Raw genomic sequence first — 20,654 nt, 5'->3', positions numbered from 1 at the left:
TTTCTTTGATCAACAGTTGAAGCAATCTAAAATTAGAGCACATTATAGTCCAAGCAACACAACATCATTCAAGAGAGATCTTTTCACCCACTTTCGTATTATCCCAACGTTTAAGTTTTATATATATCTGGGTATTCCTCTCATCTGTGTATATTTTATTTCAACCTTTAGATATGATTGATTTCATTTAGAGGGAAATGATTGGTTCATTTCCTTATCAAAATGGACTTGATAAAATTCTCTCAAATTCACAAGGTGCTTTTCTAACAAAAAAATTTTCATTTTCATTTTCATTTTGCTGATGGCTCTCTTAAGTGGGGTTAAAACTGAAAACACTTCCCTTAAATGTCAAATGTTATTGGTGATTCACTTCAAAATTACTGGTTATCCACACTTACGACTGAAAGTGAAAAAGTTGTGGTACGTCTATCGTTTAAACTAGGAAATGCATTAATTAATTATTAAGAACGCAAAAAATATGATTAAAGAATTAATTGCATTTGAAATCATTATTCGCTTGCCACTTTCTTGCCCTAATTCGTGAAACAACCATCCGGTATTTTTTTTCTTCAACAGTACGCATATACTATCTCTCTTAATTGACTTTTTCATCCAAAATGACCCAAACCCTATACTTGAGCCACCTCTCTCTTTTGTGAAACATCTATGAATCCTCTGATGCTTGGATTGCGGAGTTTTTTGCAAGAAGAAAAAGAAATTGAAGCAAATTCCAACTTCTAAGGCAACTGAGACTAGTGGATGAAAGAAATGCACTTTTGGAGCTCACCACTCTCCCTCCCTTATGTTGGAATATGCTCTTTGAGCATGAGTGAATGTGAATGAAAATCATTCATATGGAGAGTTTGTGGAAATAAATGAATTTGTGGAAATATGTGCATAGAATACCAAAGGACTATTTGGTGATTTATTGCACTAAGAGAGGTCATGAATGAAGGGTTATGGGAATACCTATGGACTATTGGGTGTTTCATCTCCCAAGGAGAATTCATGAATGGAGGTTATGAGACCTTTTATTTCCTAACAACAAACTTCTCATTTCCCTAAGATAATTATGGAGGGTTTTGGGGACTCTTGATTTCCAAGAAACTTCTCGTTTCTAGTTTGGTTATTAATAAAGCTTTTCATTTCCATAACTTAATTCATTAAGTTTGGAGAATAATGACTATGGTTTTTTTATCTTTCAAGCTAGTTAAAGAGACATAGAATTCCTCTATAAATAGGGATCCCCCTTTGGTGAAGATGGTGGTTGTGTTGTGTTTTCTTTTATGATTTAAGAAGAATGTTAAGTGTGATTTAAGAGTCTTCTTAAATCGTTTGTGAGTTTTGTTTTGAGTTTGGCTTCGAGTTTGGTTTGTGTTTGAATCGTGTGGTGATAGAAGGAAGGCACATGTCAAGTTCGTCGTTGCGATATACTTTGTGCTAAGTACATCGTTATTCGTCGTTGTATCTTGGGAGACAGACGTCCGTTGAATCCTCAAGCACACTGTGGAGGGGACAAATCTGTTTTAAGGAAAGCGTCTGATGCGCCTCGACGGTTTTCCTTTATTCTTTTTTCGGTTCAAGTTCTGTCTTTCCGGATCTTCTCTTAATTCTTTGATTCCCCTCATTATATTATCAATTTTGGCTAACACCTTAACCCATCAAACAACAAATTAATTGAAACAAAGAAAAAAACCTTAACTTTTGCAGGGGAAAAACTTTTAAATATGAATTTCATCCAAAAACATAAAGGTAAGAAGCAAAGAAAAGAAGGGTTAAGATGTGAGAAACATATGGTTGGTGATTTCAGGCAACCATAGACGAAAAGGTAGGCACTGTGGTGGCCGATTAGGGGGAGGGGTGTGGTGGTTTTCGATGATAGTGGGCGATTTTCGAGTAAGGTATAGGAAGAAGATGGATGACCTAGGGATTGGGTACGGGAGGATAATTTGGCCACAACACTTAATTTAATGGCATTTTTGTCATTTTAGTTTTAAAATTTGAATTATTTAACATAATCAAAACCAATATCTTAATGTAAATAACAAATAATTTTGAAGTGAGCCACCAACAATAATATTAAGCCGTATAAGGCCTTCAATTTCACCCCTACTTAATAGTTAGAGCAAATTGCACTGGTATTTGAAAATGGAGGCCTTAAAGCACTGACATTCCCTTATGTTTAAAAAATACAAAGACCCAAAAATTGGATTATCATTGGATATATTTGTCCAATTTATCATTGAAAACAGTCCAGATACTGTTTATTATAGTGCGGTGTCAGTGCTCTAAGGCTTCCATTTGGGGGGGGTTCGGTGCAATTTTCTCTAATAGTTAATAAGAGAGCCTCAATTAAAACTCAAAGAACTCAAAGAAAAAAAAAAAGAAAAATACCATTCCCGCGGAAATCACCTCAATTTTGTATTTTGTAAATTATATTATCTATTCGTTGCGGGAATTATCTTGTTAAACCGCCGTGATAAACAACCAGAAAAATAAGGAAAAGAGGGAAATGATGCTTCTCTACCTTTGTCCGTTGAAACTGCAAACAGAGAAATGGGGTTAAGATAATCCCTACACTTTTCTCCGTTCCTTTGGCGTCATCTCTGTCCTCCTCCAGTTCATAGAGTCTCATCAATGGCGCCTGCTATTGCTTCTGCCAGCTCGATATTTGCATCTGAACGCGTGGGTTTTTCTTGGCGCTCTTTGGAATTTATATCGTGTACTGGGGCTTTGCCATTTTTCACTGAGAAGAAGTTCCGGTGCCAAGGCGGGAACAGACGATTATCCCTAACCACTAGTTTTTATACAGAAGGTATTTCAGAGTCGCGAGCTGCGCAAGCAACGAAGTGGAAAGAAAAGGTCGAACCTGAGCAGGACGCCTTATCTGTTCTGAATGCGAGGATTCGTCGTGACGTTGGAAACAGAGAGTCTTCAAGAACTGTTATGGATTCGCAGGAAGCGGAGAAATATATTCAATTAGTGAAAGATCAACAGCAGAGGGGACTGCAGAAACTGAAGGGAGAGGGAGAAGGCAACCCTGAGGGGTTTAGTTACAAGGTGGATCCTTACAAACTTCGTCCGGGAGATTTTGTCGTCCACAAGAAAGTAGGAGTTGGACGATTTGTTGGGATCAAGTATGATGTTTCCAAGGATTCCACGGAGCTGTTTGAGTATGTTTTTATAGACTACGCAGATGGAATGGCGAAGCTTCCCGTTAAGCAAGCATCACGTCTACTCTATCGATATAATCTGTAGGTCTACCCATTATACTCTTTTGAAATTCTACAATGCCTTTCTTAGTTCTGTAGTTTCCTTTGTAATCAAGGTCAACGTTGGGTCCGTGTTGTCAGTACTTTATTGTTAATGGTGTGAAATGTTTCACCATTTTGTTTGAAAGGAAACGATTTTAGTAGATGAGTTGAAGACTTGTTTTCTGGATTTTCTAGACAGAATTTTAAGATACAAGTGATACACCGGAAAAAGATACCGGAGAGTACATGTTTGCATGGTTGAACTAAGGTTTTTGGCAGTTTTAGATTTGTATATGGGGCTGTAGACCGAAGAAATAGAAGATATGAAGATGAATCAAGTTTTTAAGTCACTATGAAACTTTGGTAGAACTGTAGAAGGTTACTGAAGCTTGGTTAAGAAGTCAAACTCTTATTTCGATGAACCAATTTGGCTTTATGCTTGGTAGATCTGAAGCTACCTACATATTGAGGAGGCTGATAGAAAGATTTAGATATAGTTAGAAGGATCTCCATATCGTATTTATTGCTTTGGAAAATGCCCATGACCAAGTCGCTAGAGATTGAACTATACAAATCTTAGTGAGAGAGGAATTTCAAGTAAATATGTGGATATATATATATATATATATATATATATATATATATATATATATATATATATATATCAGGATGTGGTGACTAATGAAAGAACTTTAGGAGGATAGGAAAAGGAGCCTCCAATTACGGTTAGGTTACACCAAGAATCAGCCTTAAGCCGGTATCTATTTGTGCTTATCATGGGTGACCTAATCCAGGGCATTCAAGATGAGGTCCCATAGTGTATATTGTTTGCTGAATGTATTGTTCTGGTGGATGAGATAAAGGAAGGAATTGACAATAAGCTAGAGCTTTGGAGGTCAACATTGGAAATAGGGGGATTTATTATTAGTAGAGCAATTAGATTATATGATGTGTAATTTTAGGTACAAGCTGACAAATAATGATATGGTGCAACTTGAGGAAAGAGAGATACCACTAAGTGACTATGTTAGATATATGCGATGAATCATAAGCAAAAAAAGGTAACATACAGGATTGTGCCTAACCAAGAGTCAAAGTGGGATGGATGAAGTGGAGTGGTGCATCTAGAGTGTTGTGTGACTGACTTATCCTTTTAAAGCTTGAAGGAAAGTTTTATGGTAATATAGTTAGACCGGCTATGATGTATGGTAGGATGTTGGGAAGTTATGAAGTTTCATATTGACAAGCGATGCGTAGCAGAAATGAGGATGTTAAATGGTTGTTTGAGAAAATGAGGAATAAAATACAAAATGACCATATCAAAGCAAACTGGAATCGCCTCATCAATGATAAGCTTTGAGAGAGTTGTTTAAGGGGGTGTTGTCATATTCAGTGGAGTCCTAGAGATGCCCTGGTTAGGGTGAGTGATATGATTTTGATTGAAGGAGCTAAAGGAGCTCCGGACCCAAGGAGAAGTGGTGAGAAGGACATGCATGGTCTTGGATCCATGTAGCCCACCTTTAAGACGGGATAAGGCTCAGTTTGTTGTTGTTGGAAGATGAATTAAGTTTTCGATGTTGTACTACAATCCAAAAGAGGGTTGTAACTCTTTTTTATTTTATTTTGATAGTTAAGGGAGGGGAGAAGGCAACATTGAGAGGTTCATAGTTAGTGTCAAGACCTCTTGGTGAAGATGGTTGATGGGTGCACCGTTCACCAGAGCTCACTAACTATGCTAGGCGGTTGTTACTTATATGGTCATGCTGTAGAGCCTTCTGATGATTGGAGCCATGGCTAAGCTAAAAATCTGTATGCTGGTAAACATTTGCTTGGATAGGTTTCTGTTGAACATGGTTAAATTCTAACTACCATAGGCCTGGATTTGGAAATCAACATAACTCTGAAATTGGACATCAGTTGAGTCCAACAGGGGCTCAAATTGAGTTTCAAATTGGGTTTTCTCTGGGACCATGGTTCTAATATCAAGCCCTAGCTTTTATTCATCCAAAAAAAAAAAATTAAAAAAAATCAAGCCCTAGCTGGATAGCCAATATACTAACTGTCATTATAATTCTCGTACCTCATTAACATGTGAACGTTTGTGCCACTTGCTGGTCTAGAAAATTAAAAGAGCTCTATTTAGTTGTTGTTGCATCAGTTTTGAACCTAAAAGTGAGTGCTGCAATTTCTTTTTTCTTTTTTCTTTGAGTTTGATGTGGCATCTCAAAGAAGAGTGCTCACGTGGAAGTTTTTCCCATCCTGGGGCTACAGTGGTGTTTGGGGGTTCTTCATCTATCCTTGGGCAGTGAGTTTTGGTCTACATGGTTGATGGTTTTTTCTTTTTTAATTCAGGTGAATTTCGATTTGTGGATACTGTAAAATGTTAAAACAGGATCTATATGGCTGGATTTGTAATGGGTCAAGGGTTTTTCAGGTTGACCTTAAAAGTATCGCTGTTGCTTGGTAATATAAATTCTGTATATTATTTTGAAGTATGTGCCTAATTGTTACTCCATTAGGTGACATTGATATGTATCCACATAAAGAATACTGTTTTATATGGCTTAACCACCTGGTCAATATTTCTTCTTCTTTCCAGTCCAAATGAAACAAAAAAGCCAAAGGCATTGAGCAAATTAAATGATACCAGTGCGTGGGAAAGGAGAAGGATAAAAGGGAAGATTGCTGTCCAGAAAATGGTCGTTGACTTGATGGAGCTTTATTTGCATAGGCTGAAACAGAAGAGGCCACCATACCCGAAGAGTCCCGGTGTGGCTGATTTTACTGCTCAATTTCCTTATGAGCCCACTCCTGATCAGAAACAGGTAAACATTTATCCTCCTTTTCCAAAAGCATTTCTAGGTTCCATTGGCTGTCTCTTTCTAATCAGATTCACGACAATTATTTTTCCGACACTTGTAGTTTTACCATTCATTTACACTGATAGTCTCAGAAATCCTCATCCTAAGATGATGTGCAAAATTTTAGCTGTACACCATTTAGGTAATACAAATTGGAGTTTGCATGTTATATTGTCTACTTGTTCTTATAGGTTCTTTCAACCTGTACTTTTAATACTGAATCTGGCTACTTAAAGTTTTCTCTTTTCAATTACTGGATCTTCACCTCCTTGTTACAGTGTTGCAATGTTGTTTCAGGCTTTCATTGATGTTGAGAAGGATTTGACTGAGAGGGAAACTCCAATGGATAGACTGATATGTGGAGATGTTGGCTTTGGCAAAACAGAAGTTGCCCTACGTGCCATTTTTTGTGTTGTCTCAGCGGGAAAGCAAGCTATGGTTCTAGCTCCAACTATTGTTTTGGCAAAACAGCATTTTGATGTCATTTCTGAGCGCTTTTCAAGGTATCCTCACATCAAGGTTGGACTCTTGAGCAGGTTTCAGGTATGAATGGTTCTCTTCATATTAGACTAATCATATTTTTCATGAATTTACTTCCCTTCTGTTAGGAAAGGGCAATTTGGGAAAGACTGATCCATCGAGAGTTAGTGCCTTGCGCTAACTCTCGATAGGAAAAAGATAGTGGTAATTAAGAGTTTTATACCAATTGAAATTGGTTGATGCTTTCCTATATATAATAGACTTGTAAATCAGCCTATATATATTGAAGTTATTTTGAGGTGTGCTCATAAGTTTTCTTAGAGCCTCCACAACTAAGTCGTGGCTTCCATCTTCTCCTCTCCCTCATTCTTCACCTTATTCTTTCTCAAACTAACATGGTATTAGAGCTGTAGGTCATCTTATTCCTTTCGGTTCTAAGAATATCTAGTACAAACAGTTGATTCTATAGAAAGAAAAGAAATCGTACCTGTGAGAGTCGTTTCCAGAAATTAAAGGGATGCAGCACCTTACGCTGCACTTGTTGGTGATTTCTATTTGAAGATTGACGCAGCTTCTTACGCTGCCATTACTTTGATGTCTTCGTTGAAGATCGGTGCAAGGGAATGCCCAAAATTGATATTGGATATGCAATTTTCAGGTACGAATAAACTGTATTGAGATACTTTTCGTTTTATGATAGAGTGTCTCTCGATCTGTTTAGGGTTGAGAGAATAACCACTCTTAGGAGAAGAAGAAGTTGCCGGAGTAGTCGATCTATTTTTTTCTTTCTTTTCTTTCTCGTTTCCGACGCTGTTTGAAACTGGAGAGAGTGAGAGAGAAAGAGAAGAGTGAGGGTTGAGAGAATAACCATTCTTAGGAGAAGAAGTTGCCGGAGTAGTTGCTGGTGCCGCCGGAGTAGTCGATCTGTTTTTTTTCTTTCTTTTCTTTCTCGTTTCCGACGCTGTTTGAAACTGGAGAGAGTGAGCGAGAAAGAGAAGAGTGACTTCGTGACCAAGTTTCCTGATTTTAAGACTGGTTTTGAGTTGGTTTGGTTTGCTCTATTGGTTCAAGTGGTTCAATATCTGGTGGTTTGTTTCTGGAATTAATTCTGATTCTGAGATTAATTTGATTCTGGAATTATTCTGGAATTAATTCTGATTCTGAGATTAATCTGTTTCTGATTTCTGATTCTGGGATAATCTGTTTCTGGTTTCTGATTTCTGATTTCTGATTTCTGATTTTGGGATTAATCAGATTCTGATTTCTGAAACTAATCTGGATCTGATTTCTGAAATTAATCTGATTTGGTTTTAATTGTGTTTGGATATGGGAGAAACTTCAAGTAAAAATACCATGACTGAAATAATTTCTTCATCCTCTCATCGGTTAACTGAGAAGAAATTAGAGGGTGCATCAAATTTCCACCAGTGGAGGGCTATAGTTAGAATTGTTCTTACTGGACGGGGACAAATAGATCATTTGACTAAGACTGTACCTAAAGAGGATGATACTTGGGCGATTGTTGATGCTCGAATACTTGGGCAGATGTTTAATTCCTTGGCCGATAATATTATAGATTTGGTTACTCACTTACAAACTGTGAAGAAATTATGGGAGTATTTGAATGTGTTGTATTCTAGTCAGAATAATTTGGCTACAATCTACGAATTGTCCCAGGAATTTTATCGAGTAGATAGGAAAGGTAGAGATATTACCCAATATTTTGCAGATTTTAAAAGAATGTATGAAGAACTAAACTCTATTCTACCTATCTCCTCTGATGTCAAAACTATGCAAAATCAAAGAGAGCAATTAGCTGTTATGGGTTTCTTGGGAGGTCTTGGAAAGGAGTTTGAGGCAGTTAGAGCACAGATTCTTGGTAGTGATCATGTACCCACGTTAGCTGACACATTTTCAAGAGTTCTTCGTGTTGCAAGGGAGAGTACAATTAACTCTCCAGAAAATTCAGCTTTGGCAACAATTTCTCGAGGCACTTCTGGAGGACAAGCCCCTGGTGGACAGAATATAGGACGAACAAGAGGAAATAAGACTGAAAAATATCCAAGTTCACACAACTCTACTGACAGTACAGGACAAGTTAAGACTTGTCATCATTGTGGTCGTCCAGGACATATTCAACGATATTGTTGGAAGCTTCATGGGAAGCCCCCATACATGGCAAATGCAATCATTACCTCTGAATTAGCGTCTACAACTACAAAGTTCATCCTGAGGTTAAGACTGTAAAGATGACTGAGGAAGATTATATTCGTTTCACTCAGTTTCAGGCCACTCAACCACAATCATCCGCTGCCACCCTTGTTCAGACAGGTAATGCTACTGCTTGCCTTTCAACCACATCTCGCCCATGGATCATTGATTCAGGAGCTTCTGATCATATGACCGGGGCTACAGGTATATTTTCCTCTTTTGTTCCATCATCCTCTTTGGTTACACTTGCTGATGGCTCTCATATCAATGTTAAAGGAGTGGGTACAGTTCAACTCACTCCATCCATTACCCTACCCTCAGTTCTTTACATACCTAATTTGCCATTTAATTTATTATCTGTTCATAAATTTACTTCCACTAATAATTGTTTGGTGCAATTGTTTCCTGGATATTGTTTATTTCAGGATCTTACGACGAAGAAGATGCTTGGTAGAGGCCGTATGTCGGGGGGGTTGTATCTATTCGAGGAGATATCCTCTACTGCTTTTTCTAGTATTTCCATCCCCCATCAAATACATTGTCGGTTGGGGCATCCGTCTTTGGAAACCCTAAAATTGGTAGATAAAAGTTTTCATTCTCTTTCTAAGCTGGACTGTGAGTCTTGTCAATTTGGAAAACTTCATCGTGTGAGTTTTCCTCCTCGTATACATAACAGATCAGACCACCCTTTCTCTCTAGTTCATTCTGATGTGTGGGGACCCTGTCCTGTTAGTTCTACTTCAGGTTACAGATACTTTGTTACATTTGTGGATGACTTTTCAAGAGTCACTTGGCTTTATTTAATGAAAAATCGTTCAGAATTATTTGACATATTTTGCAATTTTGTTATTGAAATTCATACTCAATTTGGTGTTCCTATTCAAACATTTCGTAGTGATAATGCCAAAGAATATTTCTCTGATCCTTTTTGTAAATTTATGGCTTCTAATGGGATTCTTCACCAATCCTCCTGTGTCGATACTCCTCAACAAAATGGGGTTGCAGAAAGAAAAAATAGACACTTATTGGACGTCACCCGTTCTCTCTTATTTGAGATGAAGGTTCCTAAATCCTTTTGGGCTGATGCAGTTTTAATTGCTTGTTATCTTATTAACAGGATGCCTTCATCTGTCTTAAAAGGTGGCATTCCTCATTCTCTTTTATTTCCTTCATCTCCCTTATTTACCTTGCCTCCTCGCGTATTTGGTTGTGTATCTTACATTCGTAATCATCGTTCAGGGATCTTTAAACTTGATCCTCGTGCACTTAAGTGTATTTTTGTGGGGTACTCTCGCACTCAAAAGGGATATCGTTGTTATTCTTTTGACTTACGCAGATATTTTGTTACTGCAGATGTGTCATTTTTTGAGTCCACTCCGTTTTCTGCTGAATCTCATAGTTTAACCGCCCTAAATGATGATTTATGTATTTTTCAAAGTGTGTTTCCATAGGATATAGTTCCTTCACCTCCACCTCCGCCAGACATCACCAAAGTGTACATGCGCCGTCCAAAACCACCGGCTCCCCCTCTTGCACCTACGGTCTCTACCTCTGTGCCGACTTCGTCTATTGATCCTGCGGACGTTCCTACCAAATCTGACCTTGACATTCCCATTGCTCTTCGGAAAGGTACTCGTTCTTGTGTTCAGTATCCCATCTCTAACTTTATTTCATATTCTACTTTATCACTTGGGTTCTCTATTGCTCTATCTACTATAGAGACTTATCTTATTCCTAAGAATGTTCTTGAAGCCTTGTCTAATCCTGGGTGGGTCAGTGTAATGAACGAAGAATTACAAGCCTTAGAAGACAATCAGACTTGGGATCTTGTGCCCTTACCCTCAGGAAAGACAGCTATTGGTTGTAGGTGGATATTCACTGTGAAAGTTAATCCTGATGGTTCTTTAGCTCGCCTGAAAGCTCGTCTCGTTGCCAAGGGCTATGCTCAAGTTTATGGCGTAGATTATGTTGATACTTTTTCCCCTGTTGCCAAGCTTACTTCCATCCGCATTTTAATCTCTCTTGCCGCTACTAACCAATGGCCCTTGTTTCAGTTGGATGTAAAGAATGCCTTCCTTCATGGAGATCTGCATGAGGAAGTGTATATAGAGCAACCACCTGGGTTTGTTGCTCAGGGGGAGAAGAATAAGGTTTGTCGCCTCCGTAAATCATTATATGGTCTTAAGCAGTCACCTCGAGCATGGTTTGGACGATTCACTACTGTTGTAATAGAATTTGGGATGACTCGTTGTGAAAGTGATCACTCTGTATTCTTTAAAAACTCTGATGCATGCAAGATCTTGATGATATCGTCATCACAGGAGATGACACTTCAGGAATTGATAGGTTAAAGACCTATTTACAAGAAAAATTTCAGACCAAAGACTTGGGCAAGTTAAAGTATTTTCTAGGAGTTGAAGTTGCCCAATCAACAAAGGGCATCTTCTTATCTCAACGGAAGTATGTACTGGATTTGCTTTCTGAAACAGGAATGTTGGGATCAAAACCCATAGACACTCCCATGGAATGTAACTTAAAGTTAATGCCAGAAGATGGAACCATTCTTGATGATCCAGAGAAGTACAGAAGGCTTGTTGGGAAGCTGAATTATCTGACTGTGACTAGACCTGACATTGCCTTTCCTGTCAGTGTTGTGAGTCAATTTTTGTCTACCCCACGAACATCACACTGGGATGCAGTTATACGAATTCTAAGGTATCTTAAGAAAGCTCCAGGACGCGGACTTCTTTACACTAATCATGGACATAGAAATGTTGAAGGATTCTCTGATGCTGATTGGGCTGGATCACCTATTGATAGAAGATCGACTACAGGCTACTGCACATTCGTTGGAGGAAATCTTGTATCATGGAAGAGTAAGAAACAAACTGTGGTAGCAAGATCAAGCGCAGAATCTGAGTATCGTGCTATGGCATAGGTAACATGCGAGATGGTATGGATAAAACAATTACTCCAGGAATTAGGAATTATTGATGACACACCAATGAAGTTATGGTGTGATAATCAAGCTGCGGTTCATATAGCATCAAATCCAGTCTTTCATGAACGTACCAAGCATATTGAAGTAGATTGCCACTTTGTTCGTGAGAAGTTACTACAAGGCATAATATCCCCCAAGCATGTGAGGACTGGAGAACAACTCGCAGATTTGTTCACCAAAGCTCTAGGGAATACAAGGGTTACCTATATTTGTAACAAGCTGGGCATGAGTAATATATATGCTCCAGCTTGAGGGGGAGTGTTAGGAAAGGGCAATTTGGGAAAGACTGATCCATCGAGAGTTAGTGCCTTGCGCTAACTCTCGATAGGAAAAAGATAGTGGTAATTAAGAGTTTTATACCAATTGAAATTGGTTGATGCTTTCCTATATAGAATAGACTTGTAAATCAGCCTATATATATTGAAGTTATTTTGAGGTGTGCTCATAAGTTTTCTTAGAGCCTCCACAACTAAGTCGTGGCTTCCATCTTCTCCTCTCCCTCATTCTTCCCCTTATTCTTTCTCAAACTAACACCTTCCTATTAGACTAACCATATTTTTCATGAATATTGCTTGAATCCTAGTTAATCTTTTAAAAAATGGTGTATTTCCTCTCCAAGGGTAACTAGGAAACATGTCAACTTTTATGTTTAAGTGCCTTAGAATTGCTTAATTCAGTGTGACTGTTGGGAACTAAAACCTGTATAATCTACTCATGTTGACTCTTGATTTCTCTTTAGGACCCTTTAAAAGAAAAATAAAATAAAATCTAAGTTTCTACCGATTTTATATCCAAAGCCCCACCGTCAAAGGTGTTAGTTATTTAAGCTACATCATTAAAGGAATCACTTGCAACTTGAACTACTTTTTTCTATCAAAAGTTCCTTAATAAGGTTTCAGAGCACTGTATTAGATGTCAACTGAGGGCGAACAACTTTCGGTGGCATAAAGATATTTGAGGTAGAGCATGCATTCTGCCCTTTAAGCACAATTGATATAAAAAAAACTGTGATCAGTCTGACCTGATGGCCTTGGAGTTTCTGGTAAATCATGAACATTGTCCCTTCTTGAAGTGGCTAAGGTGATACAGGAACCTCCAGTGGCAGCTTGTTGACAGCCCAGTTGGGCCTTGTAGATCATATTCACTGACATGGTAGCTGTTTCCTGAAGCACTACGTCATATGGAAAATCTTAATAGTTTGAATTAAAATGTTGAAAATTCAATTGCCAGTGTTAGTGGCCATGCACATGGACAGAGGATATAAGCATGTGACCTTTCTGGAGGGTCCCCTTTCCTGTGCACTTTCTTGATTAGCTACATTCTTCCTTATCATAGCTGAAATAGGAGGGTTTGCTTGGTGAAGAGATTGTGGTGACACCTTGAACTAAAACAGGATATACAATTTCATGGTGAAACACATTCGGCAAAATTGGCTGCTATGATGACTTTGAAATTTGGCAGCCCAAAAATCCATGTGTTTCTTCACATCTATTCTCATGGCACAGAGATCGGTTAACCCAAACCTTGTTTATGTGAAAAATGGAGGAGTATTTGAGGATATGCATCTCAGCTGCAAGCAAGGTATTAAAATTTCGACGAAACATAGTGAAGATTTGCTCTTTCACTAAGTAGCGAAACGAAATTAGCAATGAAAAATTGGGAAGTTTGAAATCTTGGCAAAAATATCGCCAAGATTTCGCCAACTAGCGAAATATTGACAATAGTTCGACTGTTGGGCTGTATATTGCGAGAAGTTTCAGTCTCACTATATATTCCCAAGATTTCGCCTATAAAAGGGGCAACTGAGTCGAAATTTGGCTCGAATGCATCGAAATTTTGACCTTAATTTCAGAGCTTCTTTCTCCTTTTTCACTTGATTCTTGGTTTACTTTGAGTCGACCTTCGACATCTAGGGTTCTTGCATGATTCTTTCTGGCAAACACATGCATCGCATCAATCAACTAGCGTTTCACTTGAATCGTGGAGATTTTCATCTCAGAGATAACCACACTTCTCCAAACTTTTTTTTTGATGAATAAAAAATATATTAAATGAAAGGAATAGGAACAAGGCCTTTAAGTAGAAGGCCAAAAAGGAGAGTTAAGACCCCAATAGACAACAATAAGTCTGTTCCTTGGGGTATCATCAACAGGGGGATGGGGAATAGCTAACAACCTAGATGAAACATCGAAATAGATGGCATTCCAAATTCTATCCATAGAGCGGGATTTGGAAGTCAATCTCCTAAGATTGCTTTAAGGCACAGAACACTAGCTTACCAATCTGATCGCAAATGGAAGAGCCTGAAAAGTTTCTCAAAATCCAAGATCAATCTTGAAAAAACCCATAGGATCGCCTCGAATGGGGCCAAATGGAAGCTAGGGCTTTTCCTTAGGTAGATTTGGAGAAGGGACAAAAAGAAAATGTGCTCAAGGTTCTCCAAACTTGATTGTTACAAAATGCATGATAGAATATTTTTGGATGGGTATGGACTTAATATATGTTGAACATTGTGGGCCAATCTATGAACTCATGGCGTCAATTTTTTTTCTTTCACAAAAATGATTTATTTATTTATTCTCAAGCATAAAAAAACCTATTTTCTTACACTAAAAATGCAAAAGAAATACATGATATGTACCTTCAATTGGTATGGATTTTTGAACTCTATGGGTCGATCTACGGTCTCACAGAGTCCAAGTATTTTTTCACCTAGTAAATAATTATTTTATTTTTTGAAAATTAATAAAATATTTATAAAAAATATAAATAATTATGAAAAAAAATAGGGAAAAAGGTTTTGAAAATTATAGAAAAATATGGAATGGCTCTCTATGTGTTTTTGAAGCATTGTCCATATGGTTTCGTCGCAGGTTTTGGCATGGGCAGCCTAGTTTCTTGTTGAAAAATGTTAAAAAGTTTTATATATTTTTAAAAATACATGGGCAAGGGAAAAATTACTAGTAGGTACATGAGTGTTTCTTTGTTTGAAGAAAATTATCTTGATGTTGCTTATGCAATCATTTTGTACGTAACAATGACCATTGCTAGGAGTGGGAGTCAGAGGCGAGGTGGACCACATGGGATGTGTGCTTCAGAGGTGAACAAAAGCAGGGGAGGGTGTGAAGCAGCCACATATTTAGGGGGAGGGTGGATAGTAGGCATAAACACAGGGTGGGGACAGTGGGGCGCATGAAGAGGCACAAAGAGCAGGAGGGAGGGTTGACCTTGCATGGCAGTATTGTGTGGTGGTGGACAGAAATAAAACTAGGACACAATGTAATTTCTACGGTAAAAGGTTAATGGGAGGTGGCATCAGCAGGTTGAAGGCACACATCATTGGATGTTTGAAGGATGTGGTCACTTGCATGGAGCATCAACGGAGGTAGTGAAGGCAGTAAAAGAGTTAGAGAGAGGAAAAGGGTAAAAGAAAGCAAATAAGAAGAGAGTGGACAGAGCACTTGATGAGGCGGTGAGGGCGTCTTTGGCAGATAAAGTTGATTTGGATTTTGAGGAGGATATTGATCCAGTTCACGTGCATTGAAAGGAGGAAGCTAGTGAGATGAGGTGTGTGTTGGCCGAGAGCTGGGAGTCGCACCAGCAAGACCAGGGGAAGTTTGGAGCTAGAGCTACAAAAGCTGGTACCTCTAGAGCTTGAGCACCTGGATTTGGGGCTAGAGCATCCAGGTCAAGGGTGGGGGGTGGCATGTTTGGCTTGTTTGGGCAGTCTCAAAGTTAGACGGCGGCTCCTTCTCCATCAGTAACTTATCCACAACATCAAGACTCGATACTAGAGCATGATCCTTACATTTTTAGGATGGGGGGGGGGGGGGCGAAACAGCCCAAGATTACAGGTGCACAAAATAACATGAAGGGGACGGTTAAGAAGTAGTGGCAAAGTGGATGTTGCACCACACCATTCCGGTCAAATAGCACAAGAACCGTACTATAAGAACATGATAGACACCATTGCAGAGGCAAGTCTTGGATATGTTGGCCCCGCCCCTCATAAGGTAATGACCACTTACTTAACACAACAGAAGGAGGAGATAGAGGAATACATTCATGATATGAAGTTCTTTTGGGAGACGTATGGATGCACCATTATATTTGATAGATTGATCGGTCTGACAAAAAAAACCCATCATCAACTTCATAGTATATTGTGATAGGAGGATTGTCTTCTTGAGATTTGTGGATGCTACTAGTAGGGTGAAGACTACATATATATCTTTGGACTCCTATAAGGGGTGGTGGAGGAGGTCGGGCAAGAGAATGTTGTATAGATTTTCATTGATAATGGCTCTAACTTTAAGAAAGCTGGTGAGATGATGATGATGTCAACAAAGTATCATCTATTTTGGACACTCTGTGTGGTCTACCATATTGACCTTATGCTAAAGTACATTGGAAGATTTGCTTTGTCGAGAGCATAGTGGACAAGGCTCGATTAGTGACGAATTTCATATATTTTCATATATTATCATACCTACATTCTTGACATGATGAGGCGAGCATGTGATGATGACTTAGTGCAACTCGGACTACGAGGTTCACGCCAAATTACATCGTCTTGAGCAGTATAATGGAGAATTGGATGGGCCTGAGATCGATGTTTGTATACTAGGAGTGGTTTGATTGAAGTGGATCGAGGTTAGATTAATAAATTTATTCAATTAATTTATTTTACAAATTATTACACTTTTGATTAAGTACTAACTTAATGTATTGTTAGAATCCAAGACCACCAATGGGCCGCCATTGCACAGAGCACCATATCATTGGATGATATTTGGAGACTGGTGGGCATAGTTGTGCAGACTTGGAGCCCATTATAAAGGTCTTGCATATGGTGGACTCTTCTATGAAGGGGCCACTATGCTGCACTTGTATGCAGCCATTCAGCTTATGAAGATTGCTATATAGAAAGAAAATCCAAAAGGCTGCAAGGGTTTCTTAGACTTCATTGATAAACGATAGACAACATATCTTATGCATTCATTGCATATGGCTGGTAAATAAATATCTTGGGTTGCCTTGTTGGTAATTCATTCACTCTTATGTTAATGAAAATCTTAAATCTATTGTGAGTTTGAAAATTGTGCAGCAAATTATCTTTATCTGAACCTCAAATATCAATACAATGACTGTTTGGGGGTTGAACACGGACCTGCTTGACGTTGTAATGGAGGTGGTAGTGAAGTTGGAGCCAGACTCGACACTCAAGTCCCTATGTAGCAATGAGGTGAGATAGTAGTTTTATTTGAATTTTGAAAGACTTGAACTAACCATTATTACAAATGATTGTGGATAAAGAATCTTAAAGATGCGTTCAGGTCCTTTGGTTCAGACAATGCTGTGAAGGCACGAGATGACACCGATTTAGGTTAGATAAATAATTATTGTTACATTTTACAGATTGATAGATTATTTGTTAAGTATTTACTTAATGCTTTTGTGATAATGCAACTGAGTGGTGGGTTCTGTATGGTTCGAGTGCATCGAACCTCGGGAAAGTGGCGGTTCCTCTTGTTGACTTGCTTTGCCTCTGGGTGCAAAAGAAATTTTAGTACATTTAACTTGATCTACTTGAAGAGGAGGAACAAATTGGGGAGCCAACACTTAAATAATCTAGTCTTTGTCCACTACTACCTTAGGTTGAAGATGCAGCACATCAGGGACCAGGCAAAGGGTGGGGGCAGCAGGAGACCATCGACCTCGCCAATATCTGTGGGGTTAAATTATATGATGATGATCCCCTCATTGATTGGGTGAAGGACAAGGGTGAGCTGGTGTCGGACCAGCTTGGAGGGAGGCTTAACCTAAAGATTGCTTGTCAAGCAGGGGTTAATGTTTATGCATTCATGGCATCTGTGAAGGGATAGGAACAAGCATAGGAGGTAGCTGGTATTGTGGGTGAGGATTGGATGATGGCCTTGCCACATGCGACGATGAATTTGTGCCTCCCACACTCGATCTGGAGGATTCAGATGACACCCTCGCTCCTAGTTGGACTCATGATGATGATGATGATGGTGGTGATGATGGGGATGGTGGGTATAACGATGAGATTATAGGTGACAGGGGATGATGGTGATGATGACGACGATGGTCATGGTGGTGGACGACTTTGAGAGTGTGTACTAGTTCCACTACTAGAGACACAACATCCCCCACCCAAGAGATACACCGAGGAGAGTCACTTTATATATGCCACACAAGATGCAGATCATAGTGGGTAAGCATCTTGTGTTCGTCCTACGACCTACAACTGGAAAGGGCAGGGGAAGCATCTTTGACATGGATATGAGGATGACACCTCATCGTACGGGTCTTACCATCCTATGGATGTGGGCAACTTGGCAAACTCGATGGGATCTATGACCTTGGATGAGTCTAGAGACTCCACGTTTACTTATGGGGCTTACAATTATGGACCTTATGGTGCCCCTACTGGTTATGGACATTATGGTATCCCTCCTGATTATGGACGTTATTGTATCCCTTCTAGTTACAGTGATTATGGGTCAGACTCTTGGGCAGAGTCAGTTGTTGAGTACATCTTCGGATGGCAACCAATGAGCCATCTCCTCTTCTATATCCGTATAGCATGTTTACTTAGACATGATCTCTTAGGTATATGGATGACGAGATCTACAAAGTTGCAGTGGCTGACTACATCAACAACATAAGGGGAACATGTCATGGGATTTCAACGTTCAGTGGTTGGACAAGAAGATCATATGGAGACACTTGAGCCCGAATCAGGGGATGGATCCACGGAGGCACTCATCTTGGCATTGAGATGATGGAGCCACCATAGCACAACAGGCAGCATATTAGCTTAGTTTATTTTTTATTTCTTATTTCTTATTCTACACTTGTATAGTTGTACAGTTGTACTTGACTGTGTCTACTTGTATCGTTGTATACATGTAAATAGGACATTAGTTGTCTTTTTTCTTGAATTTTAATGAAGATCTCTGTGTTCTCTTGCATCATTTGCATATTTACATTAGTTAAAATATATATATTCCAGACTTCCAATTTCACCCACATACAGTTGCACGTTTGCCGATCAAGAACATCACTTTGGGTTAGGTTTTAGGCAAAAATAACACTCCCAATGTGATTATTGGCCTGAAATTATGCTAGACAATAGACACCAAAAACCACTCCAAAATGACCCTAAATATGAAGGGTCGAAATCTGGCCAAAACATTGTGAAATTTTGGCGATATTTCTCCAAAATTTTGAACCTTGGCTGCAAGCACACCCGAATGATGAAATAAAAGGGAGTATGGGCATTGTGAAGGGAAGATCTCAAATCAATGGTATGGGAGAGAAGAGAGATGAGATTGATATGCTTAGGGGGAGGGAGAGAGAAGAGAACAAGATATAAGAGATAAGGTATTGGATACAAATCCAATATATACTGCTCAACAATATGGAAACTCTTAAAACAAAATTAACTTTTCTTACTCAAATCATCTCCTGGTGTTTTTAGGATTTTTAAGTAGGAGTATAAAATGGATTTTCTGATACATAATGGTATTGGGATGATAAGAAGCATCATATAGATAAACTCAATGTAGTAGAAATGAGGTTGCTAAGATGGATGAGTGGCAAAACCAAGAAGGATAAGATAAAGAATGACCATATTAGAGCAGGTTTGGGAGTAGCTCCTGTAAGTGATAAGCTATGAGAAAGTCATTTGAGGTGGCATGACCACATTCAATGTAGGCTTGTAAATGCACTTGTACGGAGAAGTGATTTTGTCCAGATTGAAGGAATTAGAAGAGCTAGCGACAAACCTCAGATAATCTTAAGAGAAGTGGTGAGAAAAGGTATGCATTGCTTAGGCATTGTATCTTGTATGGCCTCAAACAAATCTGATTGGAAGGCAAGAGTCCATGTAGCTGACCCCATTTAGTTGGGACAAGGCTTGTTGTTATTGTTGTATATTGGTATTGGTACGTATTGCTATGATATATAGTGATATGGTACTTATTTTTTCTAGAAAAGAATAGACTAATGCCAGACTGACGTGTACTGATACCGTCTGATACAGGATTGATACGTTATTTTTTCAAGAAAACGTACAGACTGATACCGGACTAATGTGGTACTGATTCGGCCTGATATGGGATTGATACAGGTAAATTAGATACACTTGACAAACCTCCTTCAAACCTGCAGAACAAAAACCATAAGTGAGATGTGAAATGGAATATAGGTCCCCAAGGGTGGTTTCTGCATCTCCATCCTGTGCCCCATTTGGTTTCATCTTGAAAGGAATAGTATAGAAAGGGATTTATCATTCATTGTTGTATCTCTTTCTTTCCTTATTTGGGAGTCACCACCTAGATAAGGGTCTATGACCTGTAAAATTCCACAAAGGCCTCCCTGGAGGACAAAGATGGGCTTATAGTGGAGAAGATAATTGGTCTTCCTAGACATCTAGAAAGGTGTCAAGTTATGTGCTGGAAGCTCTTACACATTGATCGTGTCGCTAACCAATCAAAAATAAAATCCTATACTAATCTAGCAAGCAGAAAGTACGGGGTCGAACTATGGGGAACTAAAAGGCTAAGTCACTAAGATTGAATTCAACAAAACTAAATCTGCTAACTAATGTAAAACGTTAACTATGAATATGTGAAGATCTTTGGGATTTCGAATCCCCAATGCTTTTCCCTAACCGATATAATTCTATACTTCAAAGCAAATTAGGGATGGTCTTCCTAGGTATGCCCTATCTTCGCAAGACTATCGTCCTTCGCGGAAGCTTGGCACGCTTAGTTCGCTGAGTTATAGAACATCTTTGGCCAAACTCAAACACAATCA

General features: G+C 38.9%; 1 protein-coding gene across 3 annotated transcripts in view; it reads left to right on the top strand.

Annotated features, from left to right (window-relative positions):
* The first annotated feature begins 2,484 nt into the window (after positions 1 to 2,484).
* LOC149006186 (DEAD/DEAH box helicase) overlaps positions 2,485 to 20,654 on the top strand; it is a 93,149-nt gene continuing 74,979 nt past the window's right edge. For all 3 annotated transcript variants that reach the window (XM_089166221.1, XM_089166220.1, XM_089166219.1), the window contains exons 1-3: positions 2,485 to 3,254; positions 5,854 to 6,079; positions 6,413 to 6,658. In XM_089166221.1, the coding sequence (XP_089022347.1) occupies positions 2,638 to 3,254; positions 5,854 to 6,079; positions 6,413 to 6,658 (1,089 nt within the window). In that variant the 5' untranslated portion in view covers positions 2,485 to 2,637. The remainder of the gene's footprint in view (positions 3,255 to 5,853; positions 6,080 to 6,412; positions 6,659 to 20,654) is intronic.

The sequence above is a fragment of the Hakea prostrata genome, chromosome 8 (genome assembly GCF_041222555.1).
Source record: "Hakea prostrata isolate BN-2017 chromosome 8, UWA_Hpros_2, whole genome shotgun sequence".
Lineage (NCBI taxonomy): Eukaryota > Viridiplantae > Streptophyta > Magnoliopsida > Proteales > Proteaceae > Hakea > Hakea prostrata.
This window is presented reverse-complemented; position numbering and strand designations above follow the sequence as displayed.